Consider the following 25,522-nt stretch of genomic DNA (forward strand, 5'->3'; position numbering starts at 1 on the left):
TATGAGTGTCACCTAGTTATTATTACTGTTAACTCAAATTCACGTTACTCACTCACTCAACCAACCTCTGAGCGCTGCGTTTCAGCCACCCAGGGCAGATCAGGAACCCCGACAAAGGGGCAGTCAGTGCTGTGATGCTGACAGGGCCCACCGAGGGGCCCAGCAGCGGGGAGGGATCTAGCCTTGGGACCTGGGCCGACCATTGCAGCTTCCCGGAGGACAGAAAGTCAGTCAATTCGCCACCTGTAAGGGGGGGTATCTTTAAAAACACAAATGTGCAGCTGGCACTGTGATAAAGCCCTCAAAGAGAGGGGTCCCTCTGCCTGGGGAGGAGGTCCACAGACTCTCAAGGTGCCCAGAAGGCTCGGCTCCGGACTCTGCCCCCCTGCCCTGCCCGTCACTCCATCCTGGCCTTCTCCTTGCCCTTCTCGCAAGTTCAACCCCTTCCAGCTCCTCTGCCTCTGCTCCTGTTCCCGCCTCTGCCTGCCTCCCAGGCTGGGTCTGAGCGCGCAGGTGAGGAGGGCTCCTCTGCTCTGAGCCCACAGCACACCTGCACGCCCTCCTGGTAACGCTCATCACCTCGTCTCACACCCGTGCCCGGCTAGCCAGAACGTTCCAAGAAGACAGGGACTGCGGAGGAGAGAAATATGCGCTATGAGGGAAGCCCTGAGACGGTTGGCAGGGACGACAGGTACCTCAGCCAGCTCCGCCGTGGACCGAGCTCTGCAGCCTCCCACTTCCGGGAGGGTCTAAATCGGGCAGCCCACGACCCATGACCTTTGAGGTCAGGGGACTGGCCCATTAACCCCTGTGTGGTGGGGAAGGGCCTGTGTGCGGGTGGCCTCAGGCCACAAAAGTGGGGTCTGCCAGCGCCCCAGTGACCTTTCAGTTGGGTCGCCACCGCTACTAACACCACTAACACCACAAAGCCACCAAACCTCCTCCACCAAGACTTCTACCACCATCAGGTCAGAAACAAAGACTGACTTCCGAGGAAATTTCCCTGGAGCAAACGGGTGCAGTGAAGAGAACGAACCTTAATCTGACATAAAAAATGCTTGTGCAGGGGCGCCTGGGTGGTGCAGTCGTTAAGCGTCTGCCTTCGGCTCAGGGCGTGATCCCGGTGTTCTGGGATCGAGCCCCACATCAGGCTCCTCCTCTGGGAGTCTGCTTCTTCCTCTCCCACTCCCCCTGCTTGTGTTCCCTCTCTCGCTGGCTGTCTCTCTCTCCATCAAACAAATAAATATTTTAAAAACAAATGCTTGTGCAGAGCAAGCGCTCAGTAAATATTAGGCGTCGTCATCAGTAATAATAATGAGCTACCCGGCACATAGTAGGTGCTCAGCAAATGGCAGCTCCCTGGTCCCGGGGAGTCGGAAGTCGGAGGCAGTCAGTCGGCAGCCACCTACACTCATGCACGAGGAGTCGGATCTGCAGGAGAGCCCCAGCGGTGACCCTTCAGTACACAGGTGGGGAAGCTGAGGCCTAGACAGGGCGGCCTTGCCCAGAGTCAGAAGCAAGGTCTGTCCCTAGAGCCTCGGTTTCCCAGCCCAGCACCTCGTCCTCATGATAAACTCCACCGGCCCGAGGAGGGAGGTTTTCAATGTGTGACACCCCTAGATTCCAGGTAGCCACTGCTCACTCCCAAGGACAGCTCTGTAAGGGTCGGAGTTCAGGCCGAAGCTCGAGGGCTTATGCAGAAGGTCAAGGGCTTGCCCCTACATGAGGCAGCTGCAGCTTCTTGACCTGATGGAGCCCATGCAAGCCCACTGTCCTGCAGGTCAGGAAAGGAGAGAGGTCCCAGGGGAAGCCCTTCCTGGCCCTGGTTCCTTGAGCTTTTAGCGGCTGTGGATCTCAGTGTGGCCATCCAGCCGAGCAGCCATTGGCTTTGAGATGTCAATGGCCTCTCGCTGTCTCTTGGTTTCTGCCCTTCCCTAGGGACTCTCAGCCCTTGACACGAGTCTGGTCTCCCTGGCCACCTTCCCTCAAGCCCCATTTTTTCCTGCTTCCACCCTTCAACCCCCCGCCCCCCGCTCCTCGGGTCAGCGAGACCCACAGCAGGGCAGTGGCATTCACAGCAGGCCTGAATGACCCCCAAAGCCCACGCCCTTTCCACTTGGTCTCACTGCTGCCCAGGGGCCCCCAGGTCCTATTTCCTATCAGTGCCGCTAGGCCTCTTCCCCAGTGACCCAAACTTCCACCTTCCACAGCCTCTTTCTGGAGGAGGCTCGTTCCCCAAGGGCCTGGCAGGAGCTTGCCAGTGGAGACAGTGATGGCGAGGCCAAAGAACAGCTCCCACAGCAGGAGGCTGCCTGAGGTGCTGGCAAGCAAGGGCAGCTGCTCACAGTCAGCTCAGCCCGAGCACCTGCTCTGCAGGAAGTTAGAAGGGGACTTTGCTGGAAATCTGCCTTTAATCTTGGCTTCCTGTTTTCTGCCCTGGGGGACCGCCCAGAAGGTCTGAGTTTCAAACTATTTCACACCAGCTTCTCTAAACTGTCATCTCAGAGCAAAGGGGCTGGGGGAGGGGAGGAGGCAGGATGGAGGGAGGAGAGGTCCTCCCCTTCCCCAGGGACCCTGAGAACCCAGTGCAGTCCATCCATAAAGGTGCTTAAGTTCTGGACTTCTGGCAACCAACGACCAACCCAACTCTACGGAGGGCTAGTCTAGCACGTGTTGTTGAAATGCAGGCAGAAGTCCTGAGCTCTGTCCTCCACATCCATGAGTTTCCAGCCTGTCTCTTTTGACTCCCCCCAGGGTGGAGACTAGTGGCCCAGCCTGGGAGAGCGAATGATGGAGCTTACCTGGCTGGGGGGAGGGGGCGCGGGGGTGCTCGTCTTAAATTTCCTCCCCATTCCTAAAACCCAAGGACCTTCCTCCTCTGATGATTTCTTTCCCTATAGTCTGATGAGTTCTGAGGCTGTTTGGTGCTCCATGCTTTGGAGGTCCTCAGACACAAATCCCAGTCCTGGGGGTGGGACTCTGGGAAAATTCTTTACGTTCCAGCTTCAGTGGCCTTGCCTGTAGAACTTGGCTCCAAACGCCAACTTGACTTCTCCATGTCTCACAGGGGTCTTAAACCTGGTTTGTCCAAAATCCAGCTCTAAGCATTACCCCCACCTGTCCCTCTTCCCAAGTCCTCCCCACCTCAGCAAAGAGCACCACCATTTCCCCAGATGCTCCAGCCACACCCAAGGATTAGGCCTGCTTTCTCCTGTGGCCTCACTCCCCACAAACAGCGCCTCAGCAAGAGCTGTCACATGGCTCACATTTGTCCACAGGGGCCCATGCCCATCACCTCTGGCTCCCCATTAGCCATATAATAAAATCCAAACTCGTGTAATTAAACACCTGGCCCACAAGGACCCCCGGGATCTGGCCCCTTCCTCTAACACCTCTCTCCCCTACTTGTGGGTCTTGTGACCTTGGCCTTCTGACTGTCTCTCAAGCTTCCGAGCCTCTGTGCATGACTCCCCTGTCCTGTTCTCCCCGTCGCATTCATGCCTTCCTGCCACAGTGTCTAACCACCCAGTCTGTTTATGCTGCTGGGCAAGAACCGTGCTGGCCTTGCTTGCGCCTTCCTCTCCAGCATCCAGGACAGTGGCGAGCACTTAGTAGGTGCTCAACGAGTGTTTGTTGAGTGAGTGAGTGAATGATAAGTGACTGGGGAAGTTGGGAGTTAGTCGGCTCTCCCACTGGAGCACACCTAGTGGGCCAGGGCGCTTTATTGATTTGTCCCCTGGGCCTGGGGTTCAGGGAAGGTAAAAAATGCATTTCACTCTGCCGTGGAGGGGGTGGAGCCAGGATTCAAACACAACTCTATTTGACTCCAAAGTTCACACTCATGGCCGCAGCAAACCAGGGGAGAAAATCAAATGCGTTGGGGATAAAGGAAGATGGGTTGGTGACAAAACTGGGACAGGAATTAGAGCACTTTCCCCAAATCCCCGCAGTCCTTTCCCATTGCACCAGCTGACCCCATCCGGGGAGGGGAGCTGTCAACTTCTCCCTTCCAGAAGCCTTTGGTGGAGCTGCCACCCTCCCTCAGGCTGAGAGGTGCCCCCCACGCACTACTTTATCATTCCATCTTGACCTCAGAGGAAAGAAAGGGAAACCAACCAGGGCTGAGCACCCTCCTCCCCCCACCCCCAGGGCCGTTATCTTGCTGAATCTGCAGCATCTCTCATGAGCAGAAGGATATTTTGAGCCTGATCTTACAAAAGAGGAAACTGAGCTCAGAGACCTTAAGTAGCTAGCCCAAGGTCACACAGCTAGTCAGTGGCCTAGCTGAGATTTAACTGCAAGATTTGAAGACCCGATCCATGCTTTTTTCCATTACACCATAGCAATCTCTGACTCTTGATGTCTTCTCAAAGGGCAGAGGTGTAACTACTATGTCCCTCCTTTTTTACTTTTAATTAATTAATTTATTTATTTATTTTAGAGAGAGAGAGAGTGCACATGTGGAGGTTGAGGGGGAGAGGGTGAGGGAGAGAGAACCTTAGCCAGACTCCACTGCCCAGTGCTGAGCCCAACGCGGGGATCAATCTCCAGACCCTGAGATTGAAATCAAGATTGAAATCAACCTGAGCCGAAATCAAGAGTCGAACGCTTAAGCAACTGTGCCACCCCAGCGCCCCTACTTCCCTCATTGAAGGGCTAGCCCCTTACTGGGAAGCTGGCCCAGGGGTGCACTGGGTCACAGGGTCAGCCTGTGGTCTGTCTGGGGAGGAACGCCCAACTCGTGCTCCTGGCATTTGAGGCTCTTTGCACACTCAGCCACGCTGTCTCTCCAGCTCACTCTCCCACGGGCCCATTAGTGTCCCTCTCATTCCTTCAGTCTGGGTATACTAGACTCTGCCTCATTTCCCCCGCCAGACAGTGCCCCTCCTCTCTGCCCACCCAACCCTGACTCCTCCTTCAGGGCCCAGTCCCTAAGAAGTGCCTTGACGCCTCCTACCTACACCAGAGTCTGGTCTCTCCTCCATCACTAACCCCCCCCCACACACACACAACCGCACACGCTGCTCCTGCATCTCAGAGCAGACGACGTCTCCGCTCCTCACCAACCGTGACACGTAACAGTGGTACTGAACTGAGGGCTGATCACGTGCCACCCACTGCACACTAAGCACTTTAAATGATTTAACTCATTTCCTCACCACAAAACCTTAAGAAATTGGTGCTGTTATTTCCCCCATTTTACCAAATGGGGAAACCAAAGCGCAGAGAGTTTAAGTAACTTTCTCAAGGTCACAGAGCTACTGCCAACAACCTCCTTGCCTCCAGGCCGAAAATAAAGTCCGAGAAAGTCCCACAATGTTCCTTGGCTCTCTTGTCCCTGCATTTTGCAGAGACCCCAACTCCCACCACTCTCTTGAACCCACACTGCAAACTGCAGCCATACTGAGCTATTTAGGGCTCCCCGAGCCTTCAAGGGTTCCCATCATTCCCTGCCTTTGTCCAGACTGTTCCCCCACCTGGGATCCCAGTTCTACTAAGCCTTCCCATCAGCCCTCCCCTTTTTCCTGCTTTCTGTGGACCTCGGACACCACCTCTCTACCTTTATCAGTTGTTTCTTCGCACCTGTCTGTTGGCCTAGCAGTTATCCTACTGAGAACCCCCTGACAGTAAGGTGAAGCGGCCCTTCTAGCAGACTGCAGAACAGAACCTGTCACGTTGTCACGTTGTCACGTTGTCAGAGCCAGGAAACGTATGAAAGAATGAGTGAATGAATGCTTACTAGTAGCTGCGAATGGGGCCTACTCTTCACTACAGATCCGAGGACAGAGGCCCAGGACCGGCCTCGATCGCTTCTACATCGGGGGACCGGAGCCCAGAGAAGGCTCGGAGGTCGCCCCGCGGCGGCCTGGTCTGCCCTCTGGGTGGGACCTTGGGGAGCCTTCAGCGCGCCAGGCAGGTGGGGGCAGGGCGTGGGCGCGGACACACCCCCCGCAGTGCCCCGGGCGCCCGGCAGGGGGCGCCCTCCTCCGGCCCACGCCCCGCCGCGCGCCGGGCAGGCCCCCTCGCGCAGGCGCGCTGCCGCGGGCGGAGGATCCGGGCCGCGCTTCCTCTCGCCAGGCCTGCGAGCTTCCTCCCAGCGGAGCCCCGGGCAAGCCGAGCTTGGCCGCCGCCGCCGCCACCGCCGCCGCCCTCCCGCTCCCGCCCCACCCCGCACCCTGCCCGGGGGGCCTGCCGGGGTGGGGTCCGAGCGGGGCGACCGCCCGGCCGCGCCGCCGTCGGGGCCGTCTCCCGGCCAGCGGTCCCTCCCGCCCCAGCCAGCCTGTGGCCGCCAGAGCCTCCGGGGCGTGGAGCGCGGGGAGCCTCCGCGGCCCCCTATCCAGCGTCCGGGGCAGCCCCCGGCAGCCGGCGCGACGTTCCAAACTCGAACCTCGGTGGCGGCGTTCGGAAGCGGAACTCTGCCGGGGCCGCGCCGGCTACATTGTTTCCTCCCCCCGACTCCCTCCCGCCCCCCTTCCCCCGCCTTTCTTCCCTCCCCGACCCGGGCCGCGCGGCCATCCCCCTGCCTCTGTCTGGCCGTCCCTCCTCCCCCTCTTTTCGCACCAATACCTCTTTGTACCGCACCCCCCGGGGACCCCTGAGCCCCTCCCCACCCCCCTGGCCGCATGGACCGTCCCGCAGGCCGCTGATGCTGCCCACAGCGAGGTGGCCCGGACCGCAGTGCCCCGAGAGAGGTGAGTGCCTGGAGGGCCTGGAGGAGGTGGGCGTCGGAGTGCTTCCCGAGGGGATGAGGGTGGAGGTCGCACGTCCCGCTTCTGTTGCTTCCGTTGCAGCTGCGGTCACGTCCACTCCCATCCCCCACCTCCCTTACCCCCTCCTTCCCGGTTCGAATTCTCCCGGGAGTCACTGTCAGTTCGACCGGGAGGGGAGCTCACCAGGGAGGTGCTGCCCCGTGAGCCCCACGGACTTCTCTCAGGCCACTCCGAGTCTGTCCCCTCCTAACCACCCCCCTCCCGTGAAGGGGTTGGCTGGAGCCTGGAGGGAGGGGGCAGCATGGGCCAGGACCCTGGAGGATGGCCACTTTGCTGTCCCCTGGCCTGCCTTGTTCTGAACCATCCCTCATTCCCCCACCGAGGAGCCAGCTGGCTCTTCTTAGGAAGCCCATGGCCCATCTACCTCCCTTGAGCGTGCCAGCTTGCCGGAGGTTGCGACCCTCCGCCTCCCAAAAGACCAGGCCTAAGCTTAGGGACCTGTGACCCTTGGGTGGGGAAACTGGGTAGGGCCTCTGTGTGGGTGGACATGACACTGGGCATTAGGACCATGCCCCCACCTCCTGGCAGCCTGGTCATTTCATTCTCCCAGACTGCTCAGGGCTCAGGCCAGGTGTCAGGAAGAGGCGTGTCCAGCCACCAGATCCTTGGAGCTTAACTAGGGGTTCACCTCCCCTCCCATTTTGTGGACCAGGGTACTGAGGCTCAAAGGGGGGCTTGCTACCCCAGGTCTCTGGCAGAGTTAGGCTGTCTATCCTTTCATCTCGGCCCCACCAAGCTGCACTGCTCTGGCTGGAGGGAAACCAGGCAGGTACCTTCACCCACTAGGGACCCAGGCCCCCAGCCTGACCCAAGGGACCTTGTAGGGTGAGCACGTGCTTGCCTACAGAGGGCTTCCGGCCCCAACTCTGCCTGGGTCTGGGCTCAGGCAGCATCGGTACTGCCCAGAGGATTTCCCCTTGGTGCCTGAGGTGGGTCCCACCGACAGGGGATGTGGTGGGAGAGGGCACCTAGTCTGGTGTGGCCTTGGCACTGAGTTGAAACAGCCTGGTAGTCAGTCCTGCCCCAGGCCTCCCGCACATTTGGCCCAGCTGGCACGGGAGCAGCCAAGTTCAGAACATGAGTGGGATCCAGATGGGGAAGGTGAGAGCCCTGTTTCCACAGCTGTGACATAGGAACGTTGTCAGAGTGGGCACACGCAGGGGGCCTGTTCCAAGCTCCCTACACTTTGGTGTCTTTTGTGGTGGGGCCCTAACGGGAACAGGACAGAGACGGCAGGAGGGAGGTTGGGAGTGTGGCAGGACCCTCTTGCTCCCTGGAGGGTAGGAGGTTCCCTGGAGGATGCTGAGCTGTGTCTGGGCCCCCTTGGGGCTGCTGGTAGTTTTGTCCTGTTCAGGACGCTGCCCTTGATGTAGAGGTTTTTTTTCCAGTTGCCCCGACATGCATAGTGGGGGGGGACCCAGATGTGGTGGGCCTGCGAGGCTCCCCACACCCGGCCCTAACTTCCTTTCCAGCCTGGGGGCCTGGGACTGAGGCCTGAAGCTTGGGCGCTTTTATACCGTGAGCTGTATGGGTGCGGCCTCAGGGTCCCAAGGCCTTTGTAGAAAAGGGCCCCGCTTTAGCGCAAGTGCAGAGATCGGTTTTTTATCTGCTGAGCTTGGTGCCTTCCTGCCTCTCAGAAGTGGCTGCTCTTCTCTCTGCGTCGGGTCAGGGGCAAGGAAGGATGCGATGATAGTCTCCAGGGCCACTGCAGGGGGCACGAGGCCCCCCGAGGCTGAGCACCGTGGAGCAGCCCAGAGGACAGGCAGGGGCTGAGGCCCAGGATTCGCAGTGTGCGGTGGAGCTGCCCCAGCAAGCCGCCCGCCGGCCCCCTCGGGCAGAACGGCCTGGGTCCTGTTCTGGGCTCTGTCTTTTGAGGTGTTTCGAAGCCTTGACACGTAGCCCCCAAAGAAAGAGGTGTTCGGTCCGGGGAAAGAGAAGGTAGGGAGAGCCCCGCAGGTGTCTGAGGGGCTGTTTGGTATCAGAAAGGTGGTCCTGGGGAAGATGTCCCAGATGTCAGGGCCAGATCTGGGGGGCAGTCGGGTCCCAGGGAAGCACACCTGAGCTCAGGAGAAAATGGTGTACATATTACTTTCTTAATGCAGAAAACTTAGAAAACGACACCGGAATCACAATTTCTTCATCAGAGGAGCGACTGTCTGCATTTTGCAGTTCCCTCCCGGTCTTTTCCTTTTTTTCCTTCCTGGCTGTTGTCATTTGAATGTGCGCACCATGACACCTTTTTTCCTTTCAGTTCTGTGTCTCTGGGCATTTTCGCACGTTGCCACCCGGGGTGTAACTTCGCCTCCGAGAAGCTGCGCGGTGTTCCAGACCGCTCGGCTGCGGCAGCCTCACCCAGGCCCCCTGACTAATAAGCTCCGTGTTTCGCCTCTGTCGCCAGTACAGCTGGTGGGACCGCAGGCCCCCAGAGCAGCCTGGGGTGTGGCAAGGAGTGGGCAGCTTGGCACCCAGCTGATGTGGTTCCAGGCCCAGCCATGCCATTCAGGCTGGTCACCTCAGGGGTGGGGTTCCTTTATTACACCATGGGACGGCCATACCTGGGGCAGAGGGGAGTGTGAGAAGAGTCCGAACTAGCTAACTAAGGTACTAGAAAGTACCTGGCACCGCCCCTAGCCTCCGGTAAGCACTTTGTAAGGAGAGGGTGGCGTTGTTCCCAGAGCCTCCCCTGCATGCCGCCTCCGTGTGGGGAGATGCCTGGGCCAGGGCTGGCTGGTGGCTCCCCCAGCCGAGGGCTGTTCTGGGCCCGTGGAGCCCTTCTGAGAGCCTCTGTTCCTGAGGTACTGGACCACATGGGCCACTCCCCATCACCATGTGATTGGCTGGTCCGGGACATGGGCCTGACCCTCCCCATCCCCCTTTGGCCTCCCAGCACCACAGCTGCCTGACAAGGCCTCTCCTCTGAGAGCCCGGCTGCCTCCTGCCCCAAGCTAGCTTCAGCTACTTCCTAGGCCACCCCAAATTTCCCTAGTGGAGCCAGAGGCCTCCTTTCCCTGGGAAAACCACAACTTGGGCAAAGAGGCCATTCATCCTGAGTCCCAACCCGGGGACGGCACCAGCCTCATCTCCCTACCCTTTCCCAGTGGCAGGGGGAAGGGAAGAAAAGTGGTGGTTGTTGGGGGGGGGGGCAGGGTTTCTAGCCTGGGAGTTGGAAGGGAACGTAGGTGGTCCACAAATCCCTGGGGAAGTCTTGTGTGTTAGCGGCCTCCTCTTGGGCAGCTGGTACCTGGGTCTGACCTGAGTGCGTACTGCTGTGACACCCCCTGCTGCTTCTTGTTCTGCTTCTGTGGGGACCAGAGTAATTGGGAGTGCCGTCCTGGGGCCATGCCGTGGGCAGTAGGAGGAAATCAGTCTCAACTTGGCAGTCCTGGGGCCTGAGAGACCATAGCCCCAGATGACCCTAGGGTAGCCCAGGACTAACCTAGGCAGGAGGTCCTCCCCGAGGTGGCCCATTCAGTGCAGAGATCCCCCAGGCACAGGACCTCAGATTCAAGCTGCTAGACATTCGCCTTGGAGTGTCTCCCTCCTGGTCTTGGCGCAGGGGAAGTGGGCATTACAACTGCCCTCCTGTCCCACAGCTCGGGCTGGGATGAGGTCACAGGGTGGGGTCCCCTCCAAGATGCTGGCCTGGCTGGGGCAAGCCCTTTGGGTGTTTCTCGGTCCCCCCGCCTTGGTTGGGGACAGGATGGGTGGAGGAGCAGGCTGCCCTCCACACCGGGCAGGGAGCACTGCCTCCCTCCCTCCTCTCCTGTGGGTCCCTTCATTTGAGGGCTGGAAATAGAATCCGCTAAGTAATGATTAAAGTCAAATTCAGACCTAAAAATAAAGAGCTGGTGGAGGAAGAGCTAGTGTGCTCCCTGCGTGGCTGAGGGGAGAAGCGAGCAGGGCGAGGCTAGCTTCGGGGGCCAAGCCCCTACTTCTCGAGAGAGGCCAAAGCCCACTGGGGGAGCAGGAGTCCTCCCCCAGTGGGGGGCATCTCTTTTATCCGCCATGATGCCGCCTGCACCAGTTGGGCAGAGTGGCAACACCAGGGAGAGAATCCCATTTTTCCCCTGGGGAGACTGAGGCCCAGAGGGGGAAGTGTTTTGTCCAGCTACTGTCCAAGAGCTCCCCTTGGCAGGTGCCCAGGGACCTGAGGGCCCCACACAGCCCAGTTTGTCCTTTCTGCCTGCTCAGTTTCTCTTCCTGGTTTTGAGGTACTGCAATGAGAGGAGCTTCTCATCACACACTAGCTATGCACGCCTCGGTGGTGCTGGGCCTCCGACCGCAGCTTCCCTCCGTCTCCCTGCCCCCCCACCCCCGCCCCTTCCGTGATCGGGCCCAGAGCTGCAGGAACAAGCAGAAGAGAGCCAACCCCCGCCCCCCCCCGCCCCCCGCCTGTGCTGCTGTCTGCACAGTTGGAAGCCCTGTAGCGGGGTGAAAAACTGGGTGTCATCTGATGCCTGCCCACCCTGGCTGCTGCTTCTCAGCCCTGCCCAGCCCCACACCTGGTCTCTACGCTGGTCCCAGGGACCTGTGCTGGCGTCCTGTGCCGTCCCTGTCCCTGCCGCAGGGAGACTGGAGGGGAGAAGGAAGAAGGAACCCCGAGAGCTCCCCTGCTGGCCAGCAGAGACCAGACTCTGAGAGGAGTCAGGGGAGGCCTGTGGTTCAACTTCCTGGCAGGGCTGGTGGGAGCTCAGAAGCCGGGGGATCTGCGTAGGCTGGAGCAGCCAGGAGGACTTCCTGGAGGGGAAAGGCCATGAAAATCAAGAAGCGTCTGAGCCCCTTGGTTGGAGTTTCTGCTGGCTTCTCTAGTAGCTGGGTGGCAGTGGACAAACTCTTGGCCTCTCCATGCAAAGCAGAGTATGGCGGACGAGCAAGGAGTGGGCACACACATGTAGCCTCTGCCTCCCAGAGCCGGAGGTCCGAGGCCTACGCAGACCTCCCTTCAGCTGCCCGCTCACACCTAGCTGCCCATTTTCAGAGTGTCGTCCGTCCTACCCAAGGAAAGGCTGAGGGTTTTTCTCCTGACCAAGTTCAGACAGATCTGAGTTCTTCGAATCCCTTGGGAGGTGGGCGACCTGTCAGCCTGGTTCCTCCTCTGTCAAACAGAGATCAACAGTAACGCCTCACAGGGGTGTTTGAGGATTAAGTCACTAACCCAGGGTTGGGTCAGTGGGCTGTCATTCCCATGGTCTTGTGCCCATTTCATTTCGTTTCCATTACCCACCCTGCTGGGGGAGGGTGTTGATAACCTCCTTCTCCCTCAGGTGGGTAGCAAGACCGTAAGTCTTTGGGTTGGGCCCCCATCGCTTTACGTTTTGAGTTATGTGTTCTGTGGGTCCCAGTTCTGAGATGGGGAGACGAAGAATCTGGGGGCCAAAGTTTCTAGGCGGTTCACGGGTCTCTGGGCCTCAGTCCCCCCACCTGTAATGTGCGGAGGAGACTTCAGGATAAAAGAGAAGGACACTCATGATTTTGAAGTGGCCATTGAAGGTCAGTGCTAAGAGGCTGTATGTAAATGTAGGCAAATGGCCATGCAAAGCTCGCCGCCAGTGCGGGGGGGCGGGGGCAGGGGGACAGAGGCCTGTGTTAGGGCCCTGGGGAAGCCCCGAGTCCCCGCTGCCCAGTGCATGTAGGTAATTAGGCTCCTGAGCGGTAATTAGAAACCTTTCTGGGCCAGGAGTGTCAGCCTCAAGCCGCAGTGGTGCCTGGGGGAGGCGGCTTCCATTAGCCTCTCTAACTCCAGCCCCCACCTCTCCCAAACCACTAGATGGGATTTCCTGTCCCAAGAGCCATTGGGGGCAGGAAGAAGGCAATGAGTTGCTATAATTTAGTTTTAAACATTTTTTAGCCATTAAGTCACCCCTACCCTTAGGGCAGAGGTGCTGAAGACTGCGGGAGGCCCAGGGTGAGTGGGGAGGGGTGTCAGGCAGCACACACTGGAGCCAAAGTGGGGCCATCCTTCCAGCCCTTTCTTGACCCCCAGGGACATTTAGGCTCTCGGAGGGTCTTGTGCCCAGTTCTGCAGCGCCTGACCCTGAGAGGTGCGTGCAGTGGGTATGCCGAGGGCTCTGGACCACCTGCCTGGGCCAGCAGGTACCCTCCAGTCCCACAGCCTGGTGTGCAGCCAGGGACATTGCGGGGCCCTCAGCCCCGGTGTCCTTTGCAGAACCAGAGGTGGGGCTGATCGCACTGCTGCCAAACCGGCCCCACTGCCGGCCAGCCCCGCCCTCCTCAGGTGCGCCCTGCCCTTCCAGAGGGGCGGGCCTAAGTCGGAAGCCCAGTTTTGCTTGTTATCTGTCCCGTGACCTGTCAGAACTTCCGGCCTGGTTCAGAGCCTCTCTGGACCCCCACCCTGAGCCACCTTCTGCCTTAATTAAGTCTTCCATACCACAGTTTTGGAAGCTTAATCCTGGCCTGGTCTAGCACACCGCCACCCCCCCCCCCCCCACCCATTGCTTCCACTGAAATCCTCCTGGTTCCAGCTCCCCTCCCCTTCTTGGAAGCTTTCCCTGGTTGCCCCTGTCTCTCCAGTCTGGGGAGGCTCCGAGCACACCTGGCCATGATGGACTCTGGTAGCCAGGAGGACAGAAGCAGGGCCGCATCTTGGTGGGGGCCTGAGGCTGGGCCCAGAGGGGAGACAGATGAGCGGGGTTCATAGACTCCCTTGGGGTCTCGTGCGTCCTTTCCTCCTATCCATCCTGGCCCCGCGAGCATGGGGCGGGCCGCACAGGGAGGCTCCAGGATCCCTGGCTCGCAGAATGCCAAGGCCTCGTGAACCTGCCTGTTGCTCCAGCAGCTGCCCCTGCCCCCCAGACGCTCCAGCTGGGTCCTGTGGCAGAACCAAAGTCTCTGGGGGCCACGGCCCCAAGTTCCCCCAGGTCTCTTGTGCACTTCCCTTTTCAGTGGGTATTTTTAGCTGGGTGTAAACAGTTACTGAAGGCTCCCACGCCCTGTTGGGCAGTGGAGTTTTTGTGAGGGGGGCAGGGCAGGAGCCCCTTGACCGCCCTGGCCTTCTGGCACATGCTAGGCTGTGGGGGTCTGTAGCTGCCCCCAGGGCAGGGAAAGGGCAGCCCGGGAGTTTTTGGGTTCCCAGTTCCCCTTTCTTCCCCCCTCGCTGCCAGCCCGGGCTACCAAGAAAGAATTGCCTGAGGCTGCAGCCACTGACCTCAGTGCTTGGGCACAAAGCCCAGCCTGTTCCCGGGACCCCAGCACAAGGACTGCTGGGAGCAGGGTTTGGGGCAGGAAGTCAGAGTGAAGCACTGACTTCACAGAGTTCCAAAGCCCCCTGTCCCCCAGTCCTCGGCGGCTGTGCTGACAGCTGCTGTCCCTTTGGGGTTAAATATAGTCCCGTCAGTTAGGGGACCTTGGTGTGGCGCAGCCGGCCTAGCTTCCTCCTTTCCTTCGTTGGTTCATTCATTCATTCAACGCTCATTTACTGAGCAGCCACTCTGGGCTCAGCCCATGCTGGGCACATGAGTCAGCTCCCAGCCTTCCCCCCGCAGAACTCCCAGGCCAGGATCAGTGAGGTTCTCCCTGGAGCGCGGGGATGTGTGAGAGGCTGTGGAGGCCTGGAGCGGCCCGTACAGCCGGGGAACTGGGGAAGGCTCCTGGCAGGGGGGGTTGCAAAAGGTGACTTATTTTCAATCTTATTTTCAGGGGGAAGTTAGTAATAGATTCATGTGGTTTTCAAAAAAAAAAGAAAAGTCAAAAAGGACAAAATAGCAAATACAGAGTGAAAAGTAATTTTCCCTTAAACTTGACTCGCCCTACTTCCCATCCCAGAGAGAACTCGTGTTGCCAGTTTCCTGTCTTTCAAAGATAATCCGTGTGTATCTGAGTTTAGGGATGATTTGTATGTCCCCTGAAAAACACAATATGTCACATACTGTGGGTGAGGTCCTGCACCTTGTCTTTTTCACAGCCTCTTACTTGGAGTATTTCAGACCTACTGAAAAGCTGAAATAGGGCCTGGCCCTGTGAGTGGAGAGTGCAACTCTTGATCTTGGGGTTGTGAGTTTGAACCCCACGTCGGGCAGAGAGATTACTTAAAAAAGAAATAATAATAATAGGGGCGCCTGCGTGGCCCAGTTGGTTGAGCGTCGGACTCCTGATTTCTACTCAGGTTGTGATCTCGGGCCTGTGAGATCGAGCCCCGCTTCCACTCGATGGGGAATCTGCTTGTCCCACTCCTCACCCCCACTTGCACATGCGTGTGCGCATGCTCTCTCACTCTCTCTCTGAAATAAATCCAATCTTTAAAAATAATAATAAAAAGCTGAAATAACAGTATAATGAATATCCATATATCCTTTACCCGGATTCACCAGGTCTCCACATTTGGCCGCATTTGGTTTACCTCTTTTCTATACCTAGTGGGCATACGTGGGGCTGTTGCTGGTTGAGTGTTGGCTACAGGTGTCATACCTTTCCTTCCTAAGTTGCCATTCCCCTCAGCATGCACCTCTTACATAATCACAGCACCACGATCACACTTCAGAAATTTGATGTTAAAATTCCCTAGTATTACCTAACATTTCCATTTTCCCAACTGTCATCAAATGATTTTTATAGCTACTATTTTTTTCCCCTCTGAGCCAGAATCCAGTTCAGGATCACTCGCTGAATCTTGTTGTCATGTTCCCTTCTCCCCTTTTCCGGCGTCATGGAGACGTAATTGACGTGTACCGTTGTGTGAGTTCGGGTGTGCGGCGTGGTGGCCTGATGTACGTGTGTTGCTGAACGGTCACCACAGGAAGGTCGGTTAACACCTCCTCACCTTGCTTGAATACCACGTTGTTGTTGTGTCCTGTGTCTCTAGTGTCCTGTTGAACCGAGAACATTCCCCAGCCTCTGTTCATTTGTTTTGTCTTTTCTTTAAAGATTTTATTTATTTATTTGCCAGAGAGAGAGAGAGCAAGCACAAGCAGGGGGAGCGGCAGGCAGAGGGAGGAGCAGACTCTTCGCTGAGCAGGGAATCGATGCAGGACTCAATCCCAGGAATCTGGGATCCTGACCTGAGCCGAGGGCAGCCGCTTAAACCAACTGATCCACCCAGGCGTCCGGTTTGTTTTGTCTTTCATGACATTAACTTCGAGAGTGCGGGCCAGTTGTCGAGGCTGTGCCTGATTGCATCTTCCCGAGTGGAGTCGGGCTGCCGGGCTCTGCGGGAATTCCACCCGGGGCTGCGCCCTCCTCCGTGCGTCCTAGCGGGAGGCACGCGCCGTCATTTCTCTCGTTACCGGCGATGCTGAATTCGGTCGCACGGCTAACAAGGTTATCCGCCGCGTCTGCCCACAGGGCAGGTGCTGCTGCTACTTTCCCGTTCACCTCTGCGGTGGTCCCAGGAAGCCGCGTCACTGTCTCGTTCCCCCAGAAGCTCGGCCTTCAGTGACTTGAGCTGGCTTTTTGCTGTTTCTGCTTGCTCCATCATGTGGGTGCTCCGTGTCCGCCCCTAAAGGTCTGTTTGGGCCCTGTCACTGCTGGAACGGTCCGTTCCCTCTTAGGGATATCTGGCTGTTTATGGACTTGGTCCCTCATTGATGGACATAAAGAGCATTTCCCAATCTCTTGCTGCCACAGGCGGATTTTGTAGGCTCCTGGGGAACGAGCAAGTCCTCAGTTGTGCCCCAGAGGTTGAGAGGAAGGAAGTTCCTTGGGTAGAGAAGAGGGAGGGAGTAGAGAGGGAACGCTAGGCGGGGAGGTGGGAACAGCCCGTGAGACACAGGTCTGGCTGAGCTGCTGGAGAGCCAGCAAGTCCCAGAAAAGTCAAGGGACTTTCCCAAGGTCACACACATAGCAAATAGGTGGCAGAGCCAGGAACAGGACTGAGAGCCCCCGACTCCCAGAACAGCGTTCCCGCACTACCTCCCCAAAGCGGCCTGAAAGCAGGCTCCCATAACCCCAAAAGGACCCCTGTGTGCCTGGTCCAGGCGGGACTAGGGGCCTAGCTTCACAGTAGCCCCTCCCAGCCGTTGTGGCTCTTTGTCTCTGACCTGGAGTGGGTTGGCCCCCGGCCTGCAGGAGGGAGACCGCGGAGCCACCCCGGCTCGAGACTTCCCCAGGGAGGAGCCGTCAGAGAGAGCCCGCGGCTTGCGCTCAGCACTTCTGTGCAAGGGCAGGGCTTGCTCCTGGTGCGGGAGGTGCCCACTGCCGTCTCCAGAGCAGTCGCGGCTGCTGCGGGGTTATCACCAACCCATTGTACAGATGGAGAAACCAGGTCCTGAAGTTTCAGCCAGTAGAAGACGGGGGAGGGGTCAGCTCCTTCTCCTGCTCTCCAGATCTGTGGTTGTCTGAGCGCAGCCCCTTGAGGACCCCCTCCCCCAATGAGCACTGCAGCGGGGCTTGCGCCTCCTCTGGGCCCCACTTGCTTCTCTCCTTGGCCCACGGCAGCTGGGCCGCGGTGCAGGGCCTCGGGTGTCTGACACCTGAGCCGGGCAGAATGCTCACCAGACATGTCAACCTCAGGCAAGGCCACCTTGCCTCTTGACCTCGCTCAGGGTCCTTGTCTATAAAATGGGGGAAAGAAAACTAAGGGGATTTGATGAGCCGTAGCATGCCCAGGACAGCGCCTGGCACAGAGTACATGCTCAGAAAACAGGGCCTATCATTATTTGTAGTATTATCATCAAGTCTGTGGGGAGGCGGCGGCAGCAGCTGCAGGCCGCGAAGGGAGTGTTTGCAAACTGACAGCCAGGAGGGTGACTAACGGTGCCACAGCCTCCACGCCCTCCCTGGTGGTGCAGCGGTGGCGAGTTTGGGGGCGGGGGGAGGCCTGGGGATGTGGAAAGCTAGCAGAGCCCCTGTTCAGAAGGGCCTGAAGGTCAGGGAGCCAGCCAAGCCCAGTGGAAGCCTCATCGGGTTCTGGGCTGTCGCCCCTTACTAGCTGTGTGACTTCACACAAGTAGTTCAACCTCACGAGCCTCGGTTTCCGCTGCTGTAGAATGGGGGTGAGAGGAGCTCGCAGCTCACCGCAGTTTGGGGACCACAAGAGCCCAGCGGGTGGTTCCTGTCCCCAAGTCAGTTGGGCGAATGTGTGTTTGATGGGGGGGGCATCTCTGCTCAACCTCGTTGAGCCCCAGTCTGCCTGCTGACAGCAGAGAGCCACGGGCTGGCCTCCGGAGACGAGAAGCACGGTGTAGCCTGGGAGGAAGGGGAAGCCTGTTTGTCTGCAGGAGAGAGACGGGGTTTATGCTGAGCCCTGCGCCCGCCCTTCTCAGTTCGGGGGTCTTATTCTCCTCCCTCCACAGCCTGCGTGCAGGGCCTGCCTGTCCCCGCAATGCAGGGTGAGGGATCTGAGGCTCAGAAGGGTTGAGTCATTCTTCCGAGCTGCAAACTCAACAGAGCCAGGTCTGCCTGACCAGAAGCAGGAGCGAGGCCTGGAAGGGGTGCTGGTTCTCCCTGGCTTCTGCTCCCCTTAGCCGCGCCCTTCCGTGCTGAGGCCCCCAGGCAGACCCTGGTTCCTCACTTTGGCGTCTGAGGCCCCTGCTGCCCTGCAGGGTTGACGCCAGGCCGGCCCCCCTCCCAGCTAGCCCCCGCCAGCAGACCGGTAGCATGCTCGGATGGTCAGGGTATGCTTCCCATCCCCCTCCATGGGCTTGCAGCCGGGCCCTTTTCTCTCGGCTGTCCCTGTCTACCTGACCCCCTTGCTCGGCTGTCACCCCAGCCCGGGCCTCTTTCTCCTGCTTGCCTCCTGTCCCTGAGCTCTCCCCTCTTCAGGGCTCAGCTCTGGGGCTCCCTCTTCCAAGAAACCTGCCGAAGTCCTGCAGTCCTTGCTCACCTCACACGCCCAGGGAACACGCACTCAAGTGTCGCCTCCCACTGCCTGGCCTGGGGTAGGTGGCATTGCAGCCTGGCCCTAGACCTCGTCCATCCTGTCAGATGAGCCTGGGCACAGGACTCCTGGAGGGTTTCTCCTAACACACTGTGACCGTGGAGAAGTCCCCGGCCTGTCCGAGCCTCAGTCTTGTCTCTTGTTAACAGAGAACAGTAACCCCATCCCTGCTCCTGAGACAGGTGCTCTGGGCTTCAGGAAGGCAAGGGCGGTCGAGGGGGCACCGGGCTGGGCCCCCGAGTGCGTGTGCCGGACGGGGCGGCTTGCCACTCCTGGCACGTGGGTTGGCTGGAGTTTTTCTGAGAGGCTCAACTTTGTTGAAGTAAACCGACACACCGGGAAGTGCCCCAGTCATAAGGGTGCAGCTCGGTGAAGTACCACAAGAGCACTCACCCCCCTTCCGGGGCACCGACCCCTCCCCAGGGCAGTTGCCATCCTGCACTATGGCCTCGGCCAGATTTTGGACCTTACCCGGCGTAAGTGGGATTACACAGCCTGTGCCCTTCTGTCTGGCTTCTTAGTTAATACCGTTTCGGAGATCCATCATCGTGGTTTCGTCATTCCGTTTATTCGTGTTCGCTGCTGAGCAGCGCACCACTCTGAAGGTACCACGGTTCAGCCAGCTTACTCTTGATGGCCATCTGGGCCGCCCCCAGCATGAGGCTGGTGACAGATCGTGCTGCGCGAGCGCTTTCGTGCCCATGTCAGCGGACGCCTGCCCTGTTTTCTCTTGGGTGTGTGCCGAGAAGTGGGATGACTGGGCCATGAGGTCGGCATACATTTGACTTTGGACATACTGCCCAGGCACGTTTTTATAGGCAGCGGAACTCAGAGGCGCACAGAGAACGAGTGACTGACTTTCCCAAGTCACATTGCACCTTCCCCAGGTTCGCAGAGCTTCCCTGGGCTCCCTTCCCCCACAGACCACATAACATCCGGGCCTGGGGCTCGGGGGGCAGGTGGCACTGGTGCTGCTCACCCCCAGAGCTTCCTTTGCCTCTGTTGGCCATTCGGTCGGGCTGGAAGGCCCCCGTGGGCCTAGGGTTGGGGCCCCTCTGTCCCTGGGGGTCCGTAGCCTTCATACTCCTGCCTCCCCCTGTCCAGCGCTCTCAGGCTGCTGAGACTGGAGACAATGGAGGGTCCTCGCCTGAGTCCCGGCCTGGAGGCCTTCGGTACCTGTTCCTATTGCTGTGGGGAAGGAATGGGAGCCCAGTGACTGGGGAGAGCCAGCCCCTCACCCCCTCGTCGGTCTTCCCTGCTCCCTGCAGCTCTCATGGTACCAAGTGACAGGGTGGCCTTCCTGTGACACGGGGACGCCAGATCTTCTGAGACGATGTCAGCAATCCAGGTACCATGGGGGCAGGGGTCTAGGGTGGTTGAGTTTTCCCCCCACCCCTGGAGGGGTGCTGAGTGGAAGAGAGAGAACGAGGGCTTGCATCGATCTGCTCCCCTTGGCCCAACCCTGGCTTTCAACAAAGGAAAATTCTAGGGTGCACTGTTAGACCCAGGGCCCTCAAAATGGGAGTACAGATCTGAGGGCAGCAGGGAATCTCAGCGGGAAGGCACCCAGACTTCTCGGGGCAGGGGTGGGGGGCAGTTCACCCTGGCTCACAAAGGCCAGCCAAGAGGCTCTGACCTTGAAAGTGGGTGGGCAGGTAGGTGGAGATGGGCCCCCGCCCACCTGTTGCCTGCCCTGCAGGCCGCCTGGCCATCCGGTACAGAATGCATTGCCAAGTACAACTTCCATGGCACTGCCGAGCAGGACCTTCCCTTCTGCAAAGGAGACGTGCTCACCATTGTGGCAGTCACCAAGGTAATCGGGGACCTCACATGGCCACACCTACCCCCTCCCGGCTCTGGGCGTTCCCCCTGGGTCTGGGCTCCCCTGCAGGTGACGGCGGGCCTGAGAATGTGTCTGGGCTGCCCTCTCCCCAGGACCCAAACTGGTACAAAGCCAAGAACAAGGTGGGCCGTGAGGGCATCATCCCAGCCAACTACGTCCAGAAGCGGGAGGGCGTGAAGGCCGGCACCAAGCTCAGCCTCATGCCGTGAGTACCGCTGGCAGCAGTCGGGGTCTGCGGTGTCGGGAGGGGGAGACAGGAAGCCCTGGTTCCCCAGAGGTGTCAGGAAAACAGGCAAGAGTAGGGGTTGGAATGTGTGAAAGCTTTTCGAGATGAGGGGAAGGGCATGGGTGCTAGACCTCAGAGGTGGGGGGTGGGCCTGGGAGGGCCGAAGGAAGAAGGGTGGGAAGCAGAAGATGAGGCGTCAGTGCCGGGCTGAGCTGGTGGGGGCCGTGGCGAGGTGCCAGCCAGAGGGAGGGCCTCAGAAAGTCGAGCCTGGCAAACTCGTGGGGGGTCAGTACCATCGAGCCGCCATGAGCCCTGGCCCGGCCTCCCCCCAGCTGGTTCCATGGCAAGATCACACGGGAGCAGGCCGAGCGGCTTCTGTGCCCACCGGAGACGGGCCTGTTCCTGGTGCGGGAGAGCACCAACTACCCCGGGGACTACACGCTGTGCGTGAGCTGCGACGGCAAGGTGGAGCACTACCGCATCATGTACCACGCCAGCAAGCTCAGCATCGACGAGGAGGTGTACTTCGAGAACCTCATGCAGCTGGTAGAGGTGAGCCAGGCCGGCCCCAGCTCTCCTGGCCTCTGGGAGCCTTGACGAAGCACCTGCTCCATGCCAGGGTGGACCTCTGACCCCCACGATGCCACCGCAGGGAGAGCCGCAGTATCCCCATTTCCCAGGCTGTCTCCTGAGACAGAGGTTCAGAGCAGTGACGGGACCTGCCTCAGGTCACACAGCTGCGAATTAGAGGTGCCGGGACCAGAAGCCGAGTCCGGCTAATCCCAGAACTAGGCTTCCTTGCAGGCGCTCCGAACTTCGTGCCCACGTGTGTGTACAGCAGCACATCCGCAGGAGCTGCGCCCTGCTGGCCGGGGTCCCCCGGGCTCCCGCGCCTGCACGGAGGTGCCCGCATGGCCCTGCAACTCCCAAGGCCAGTTCTGCCGGTCCTGTTGAGGCCACACCTGGCTTCCTGGAGCCCCAGCAGCCCCCCCCCCCAGTGTATCCTGTGGCTGGAGAGGGTCCTGGGCACATCTGGCCAGAGCCTGGTGTCTGGACTGAGCCAGCGCTTACCCTCTGCCTCGGGATGCTGGTGAGGCCTGTGGCCCGGAGTGGTAGCAACAGCCCGGGATCTGCCCAGCACCTGGATGTGACTGGGAAATGGGTCACAGATCTGAGTCTGGCCTCCCTAATCCTCCACCCCACCCCCCGTGGGAAATGAGAAGCCCTCCCGACCCAAAGCAAGTCCCGGCTGGGTGGGCTCGGCCTCTGGCGCCCCCTGGCGGTTGGAGCCAGGCAGTGCATGTGAGCGGCCGGTGGCTCCGTGGGCCGGCACTGAGTGCCTGCCCTGCCCTGCCCTCCCCTCCCCAGCACTACACCTCAGACGCCGATGGACTCTGTACTCGGCTCATCAAGCCAAAGGTCATGGAGGGCACGGTGGCAGCGCAGGATGAGTTCTTCCGCAGTGAGTGCTGTCCCCGCCCCCAGTCCTCACTTGCCTCCCCGCCTCCTCCCACCCAGGCTCCCTGGCACTGCCCCCCTCCCGGAGGCTCTGGAGACCTCCAGGGAACGCGACACACGTGGTCCAGGCTGTGTCTGCTGTGACCCCCGCTCTGGCTTCACCCCTCACTGACACCCCCTCCCCCCGCCAGGCGGCTGGGCACTGAACATGAAGGACCTGAAGCTGCTGCAGACCATTGGGAAGGGGGAGTTTGGAGGTGAGCGGGAGGGGGTGGCAGCCCTGGGAGGGCCAAGGGCCTGTGGAGAGTCCGGGGAACAACCTCCAGCCCTCTTCCCCAGATGTGATGCTGGGTGATTACCGAGGGAACAAAGTCGCTGTCAAGTGCATTAAAAATGATGCCACTGCCCAGGCCTTCCTGGCTGAAGCCTCTGTCATGACGTGAGTTGGGGCCGAGGGTGGGTGCGGAGGTCACCCCGGGACAGGGAGGAGAAGGGGAGGCTTGGCAGGCTCTGACCACCTGCCTCCTGCCACAGGCAACTTCGGCATAGCAACCTGGTACAGCTCCTGGGCGTGATCGTGGAAGAGAGGGGTGGCCTCTACATCGTCACTGAGTACATGGCCAAGGTGTGCGCCTGCCCCGAGGACCTGCCCCCACCCTGGAGCTGAGCACTCGGGCTTCCCAGCTGTCCCAAGCCCCTCACTGCGTCCCCGGGCCCTGGCTCCCTCCGGCCCCTCTCTCTGACTGAGCTCTGAAGTCAGCAGGCAGGGCTCAGCTTTTGTCCTGACTCACCAGTTACTCCCTGTGACAAGCTGTTTACCTTGCCAAGCCTCCATTTCCTCATCTGTGAAATGGAGACGGTATCAGAGTTTCCCTTAGAGATTTACGAGATTGAAGGGCGGACGCACGGACGCTGCTGAGTGCGGTGGCCAGCTCGTAGAAACGAATACTCGTTTAGCAGTGACGTCCCGGCCCCCTCCTCCGCCTCTCCCCTCTCCTCCTGTCTCCCTCAAGTGTTCCCCCAGCCCCAGCCCATGACTCCAGAGGGCTGGAGGGCAAGTCTGACCTGTGGGGCCGGTCGGTCTGTCTGTCCTGCCCCAGGGGAGCCTGGTGGACTATCTGCGGTCGAGGGGTCGGTCGGTGCTGGGCGGAGACTGTCTCCTCAAGTTCTCACTGTGAGTGAAGCAGCACCCACTGGGGGGACCCTGCCCTGCTGCGGGAGCCCCGTCTGAGGGGACATGTGGCTGGCTCTCTCCCAGAGACGTCTGTGAGGCCATGGAATACCTGGAGGGCAACAACTTCGTGCACCGGGATCTGGCTGCCCGCAACGTGCTGGTGTCTGAGGACAACGTGGCCAAGGTCAGCGACTTCGGCCTCACCAAGGAGGCCTCCAGCACCCAGGACACGGGCAAGCTGCCAGTCAAGTGGACAGCCCCGGAGGCCCTGAGAGAGAAGGTGAAACGGGCCTCTCCCCGGAGCCTGAGGAGTGGGAGATGGGGGTCCTGGGTTCTCCACCCCCCCACCCCCACCAAATCCCGAACTCCCAGCATCTGACACTGCTTCTCCCACCACATGGCAGAAATTCTCCACCAAGTCTGATGTGTGGAGTTTCGGAATCCTTCTCTGGGAAATCTACTCTTTCGGGCGAGTGCCTTATCCAAGAATTGTGAGTTGGGCGCTGGGGCCGGGGCCTGGCTGGGGCTGAGGGTGAGGCTTTTGGAGCAGGGGAGGAGTGGGCAGGAGAGGGAGCCTTTCCCGATCCTGCCTTCCGTTCTGAGCTGCAGACCCGCCTGCGGGACCTCCCAGGTGCCTCTCCTGGGCCTGGCTCTGAGGCCTGGGTCTGAAGGGGATCCCTGAAGCTGAGTCGGGGTCCCCTGGGGGGTCAGGCCCTGCACGGACTGATACCACCCACCTGCCCGCAGCCCCTGAAGGACGTCGTCCCTCGGGTGGAGAAGGGCTACAAGATGGACGCCCCCGACGGCTGCCCGCCTGCGGTCTACGAGGTCATGAAGAACTGCTGGCACCTGGACGCCGCCACGCGGCCCTCCTTCCTGCAGCTCCGGGAGCAGCTCGAGCACATCAAAACCCACGAGCTGCACCTGTGACCGCCGCTCCCCTCCCCCACCCAGGTCGTGGGCCTGCGGGGACTGAACCTGGAGAGATTGTGGACCTGGTGCCCCCACTTGCTGGGCCCAAGCCTGAACTGAGCCCAGCGGGCCAGTGGGCCTCTTTCCTCTGCCCCAGCCTGCGCCCCCTCGGGCCCCCCAGAGACCCCGCCTAGGCCCGGCACCTTTTCTTATGGACCCACCCGTAGGGCTTCGGGAGCCCCACCAAAGGGCCAAGAAGGGAGGAGGCTGGGGAGCGTGGGCAGATGCCCCTGCCGTGGTCAGGCCTCTCCTGGCCTCCCATCTCTCGCCTTCTTAGAGTTTGATTCCTTTCCTTTTTTGAGATTTTTTTCCCGTGTGTTTATTTTTTATTATTTTTCAAGATAAGAAGAAAGTACCCAGCAAATGGGCATTTTACAAGAAGTACGAATCTTATTTTTCCTGTCCTGCCCACCAGGGTTGGGGAGACCAGGCCCCTCTCTAGGGACCCATCGCCCCAGCCTTGTTCCCCGTTCCGTGTTCCGTGTCCCGTGTCGCCTCGGTCGCCCGTGTTTGCGCTTGACCGTGTTGCACTGTTTGCATGCGCCCGAGGCAGACATCTGTCAGGGGCTTGGAGGTCATTCATGTGCCGCTGCCGCCCGCCTGCCTGCCCGCCTGTGAGATGGAATCGTAATAAACCACTCCATGAGGACACCGCTGCCCGGCCTCGGCGCTTCCTCCGCCGGGCCTGCCTGTCCCACCGGCCCCCTGTCCCTGTGCCATCTTGTCCATCCCCCTGTCTCTGTGAGTGGGGCTGTGCTTGCCCTGGGGGTGCGGGGGTGGGGAGCACGGCTGGGAGATGTAGCCGCTGCTTTGTGTCAGCTGCACGAGCGAGTGTCCTGTGTCTGCCGTGGGGGGGCTCTCAGCAGCCGCCCTCTCCCACTGTCCTGCTGTGGCCCGGGCTGGGCCCGCGGGCCGTCCTGAGCTTGGGACCCCGTCCACAGGGTGATGTCTGAGAGCCCCTGCTGCCTCCCTGCCATGTTCAGGCTGACAGCACAAGGAGGGCTGGAGCCCAGGATGGGGAAGAAAGCCAGGCCTGACCACATGGAAGCCCGGGCCCCTGGTTGGAGGCAAGAGAAATGTCTTATGCCTCAGAAGTTGCTGACCCAGGAGGGTGGGAACGGGAGGCTCCGAGCTGCTGGTGGTGCTCACGGTTCACCCAACATGTAACAGCGCGGCCGCGTCCCACGTGTGGGATGCAGAGGTGGAGGGCCTTCCCCACCCCACCTTGGGGACCACAGATGGAGAATGA

General features: G+C 60.0%; 1 protein-coding gene across 2 annotated transcripts; it reads left to right on the forward strand.

Annotated features, from left to right (window-relative positions):
• Window positions 1-6,071: 6,071 nt before the first annotated feature.
• On the forward strand, window positions 6,072-24,924 carry CSK (C-terminal Src kinase). Of its 2 annotated transcripts, XM_057303752.1 has the most exons (14): window positions 6,072-6,692; window positions 18,486-18,601; window positions 19,869-19,948; window positions 20,300-20,413; window positions 20,536-20,648; window positions 21,002-21,221; window positions 22,038-22,131; window positions 22,319-22,384; window positions 22,467-22,566; window positions 22,662-22,752; window positions 23,228-23,301; window positions 23,386-23,581; window positions 23,706-23,792; window positions 24,049-24,924. In XM_057303752.1, the coding sequence occupies exons 3-14, from the start codon at window positions 19,934-19,936 to the stop codon at window positions 24,229-24,231; spliced, it is 1,353 nt and encodes a 450-aa protein (XP_057159735.1). In that variant the 5' UTR covers window positions 6,072-6,692; window positions 18,486-18,601; window positions 19,869-19,933; the 3' UTR covers window positions 24,232-24,924. The 2 variants fall into 2 exon arrangements, with proteins under 2 accessions (XP_057159735.1, XP_026334306.1); XM_026478521.4 differs by lacking the exon at window positions 18,486-18,601.
• Window positions 24,925-25,522: the final 598 nt, after the last annotated feature.

The sequence above is a fragment of the Ursus arctos genome, unplaced genomic scaffold (assembly GCF_023065955.2).
Source record: "Ursus arctos isolate Adak ecotype North America unplaced genomic scaffold, UrsArc2.0 scaffold_28, whole genome shotgun sequence".
Taxonomy (NCBI): Eukaryota; Metazoa; Chordata; class Mammalia; order Carnivora; family Ursidae; genus Ursus; species Ursus arctos.

Coding starts and splice junctions, on each gene's coding strand:
- CSK (XM_057303752.1), top strand. Junction 21,222..22,037: donor ACCTCATGCAGCTGGTAGAG/GTGAGCCAGGCC, acceptor TCCCCTCCCCAG/CACTACACCTCAGACGCCGA. Junction 22,753..23,227: donor TCACTGAGTACATGGCCAAG/GTGTGCGCCTGC, acceptor GTCCTGCCCCAG/GGGAGCCTGGTGGACTATCT.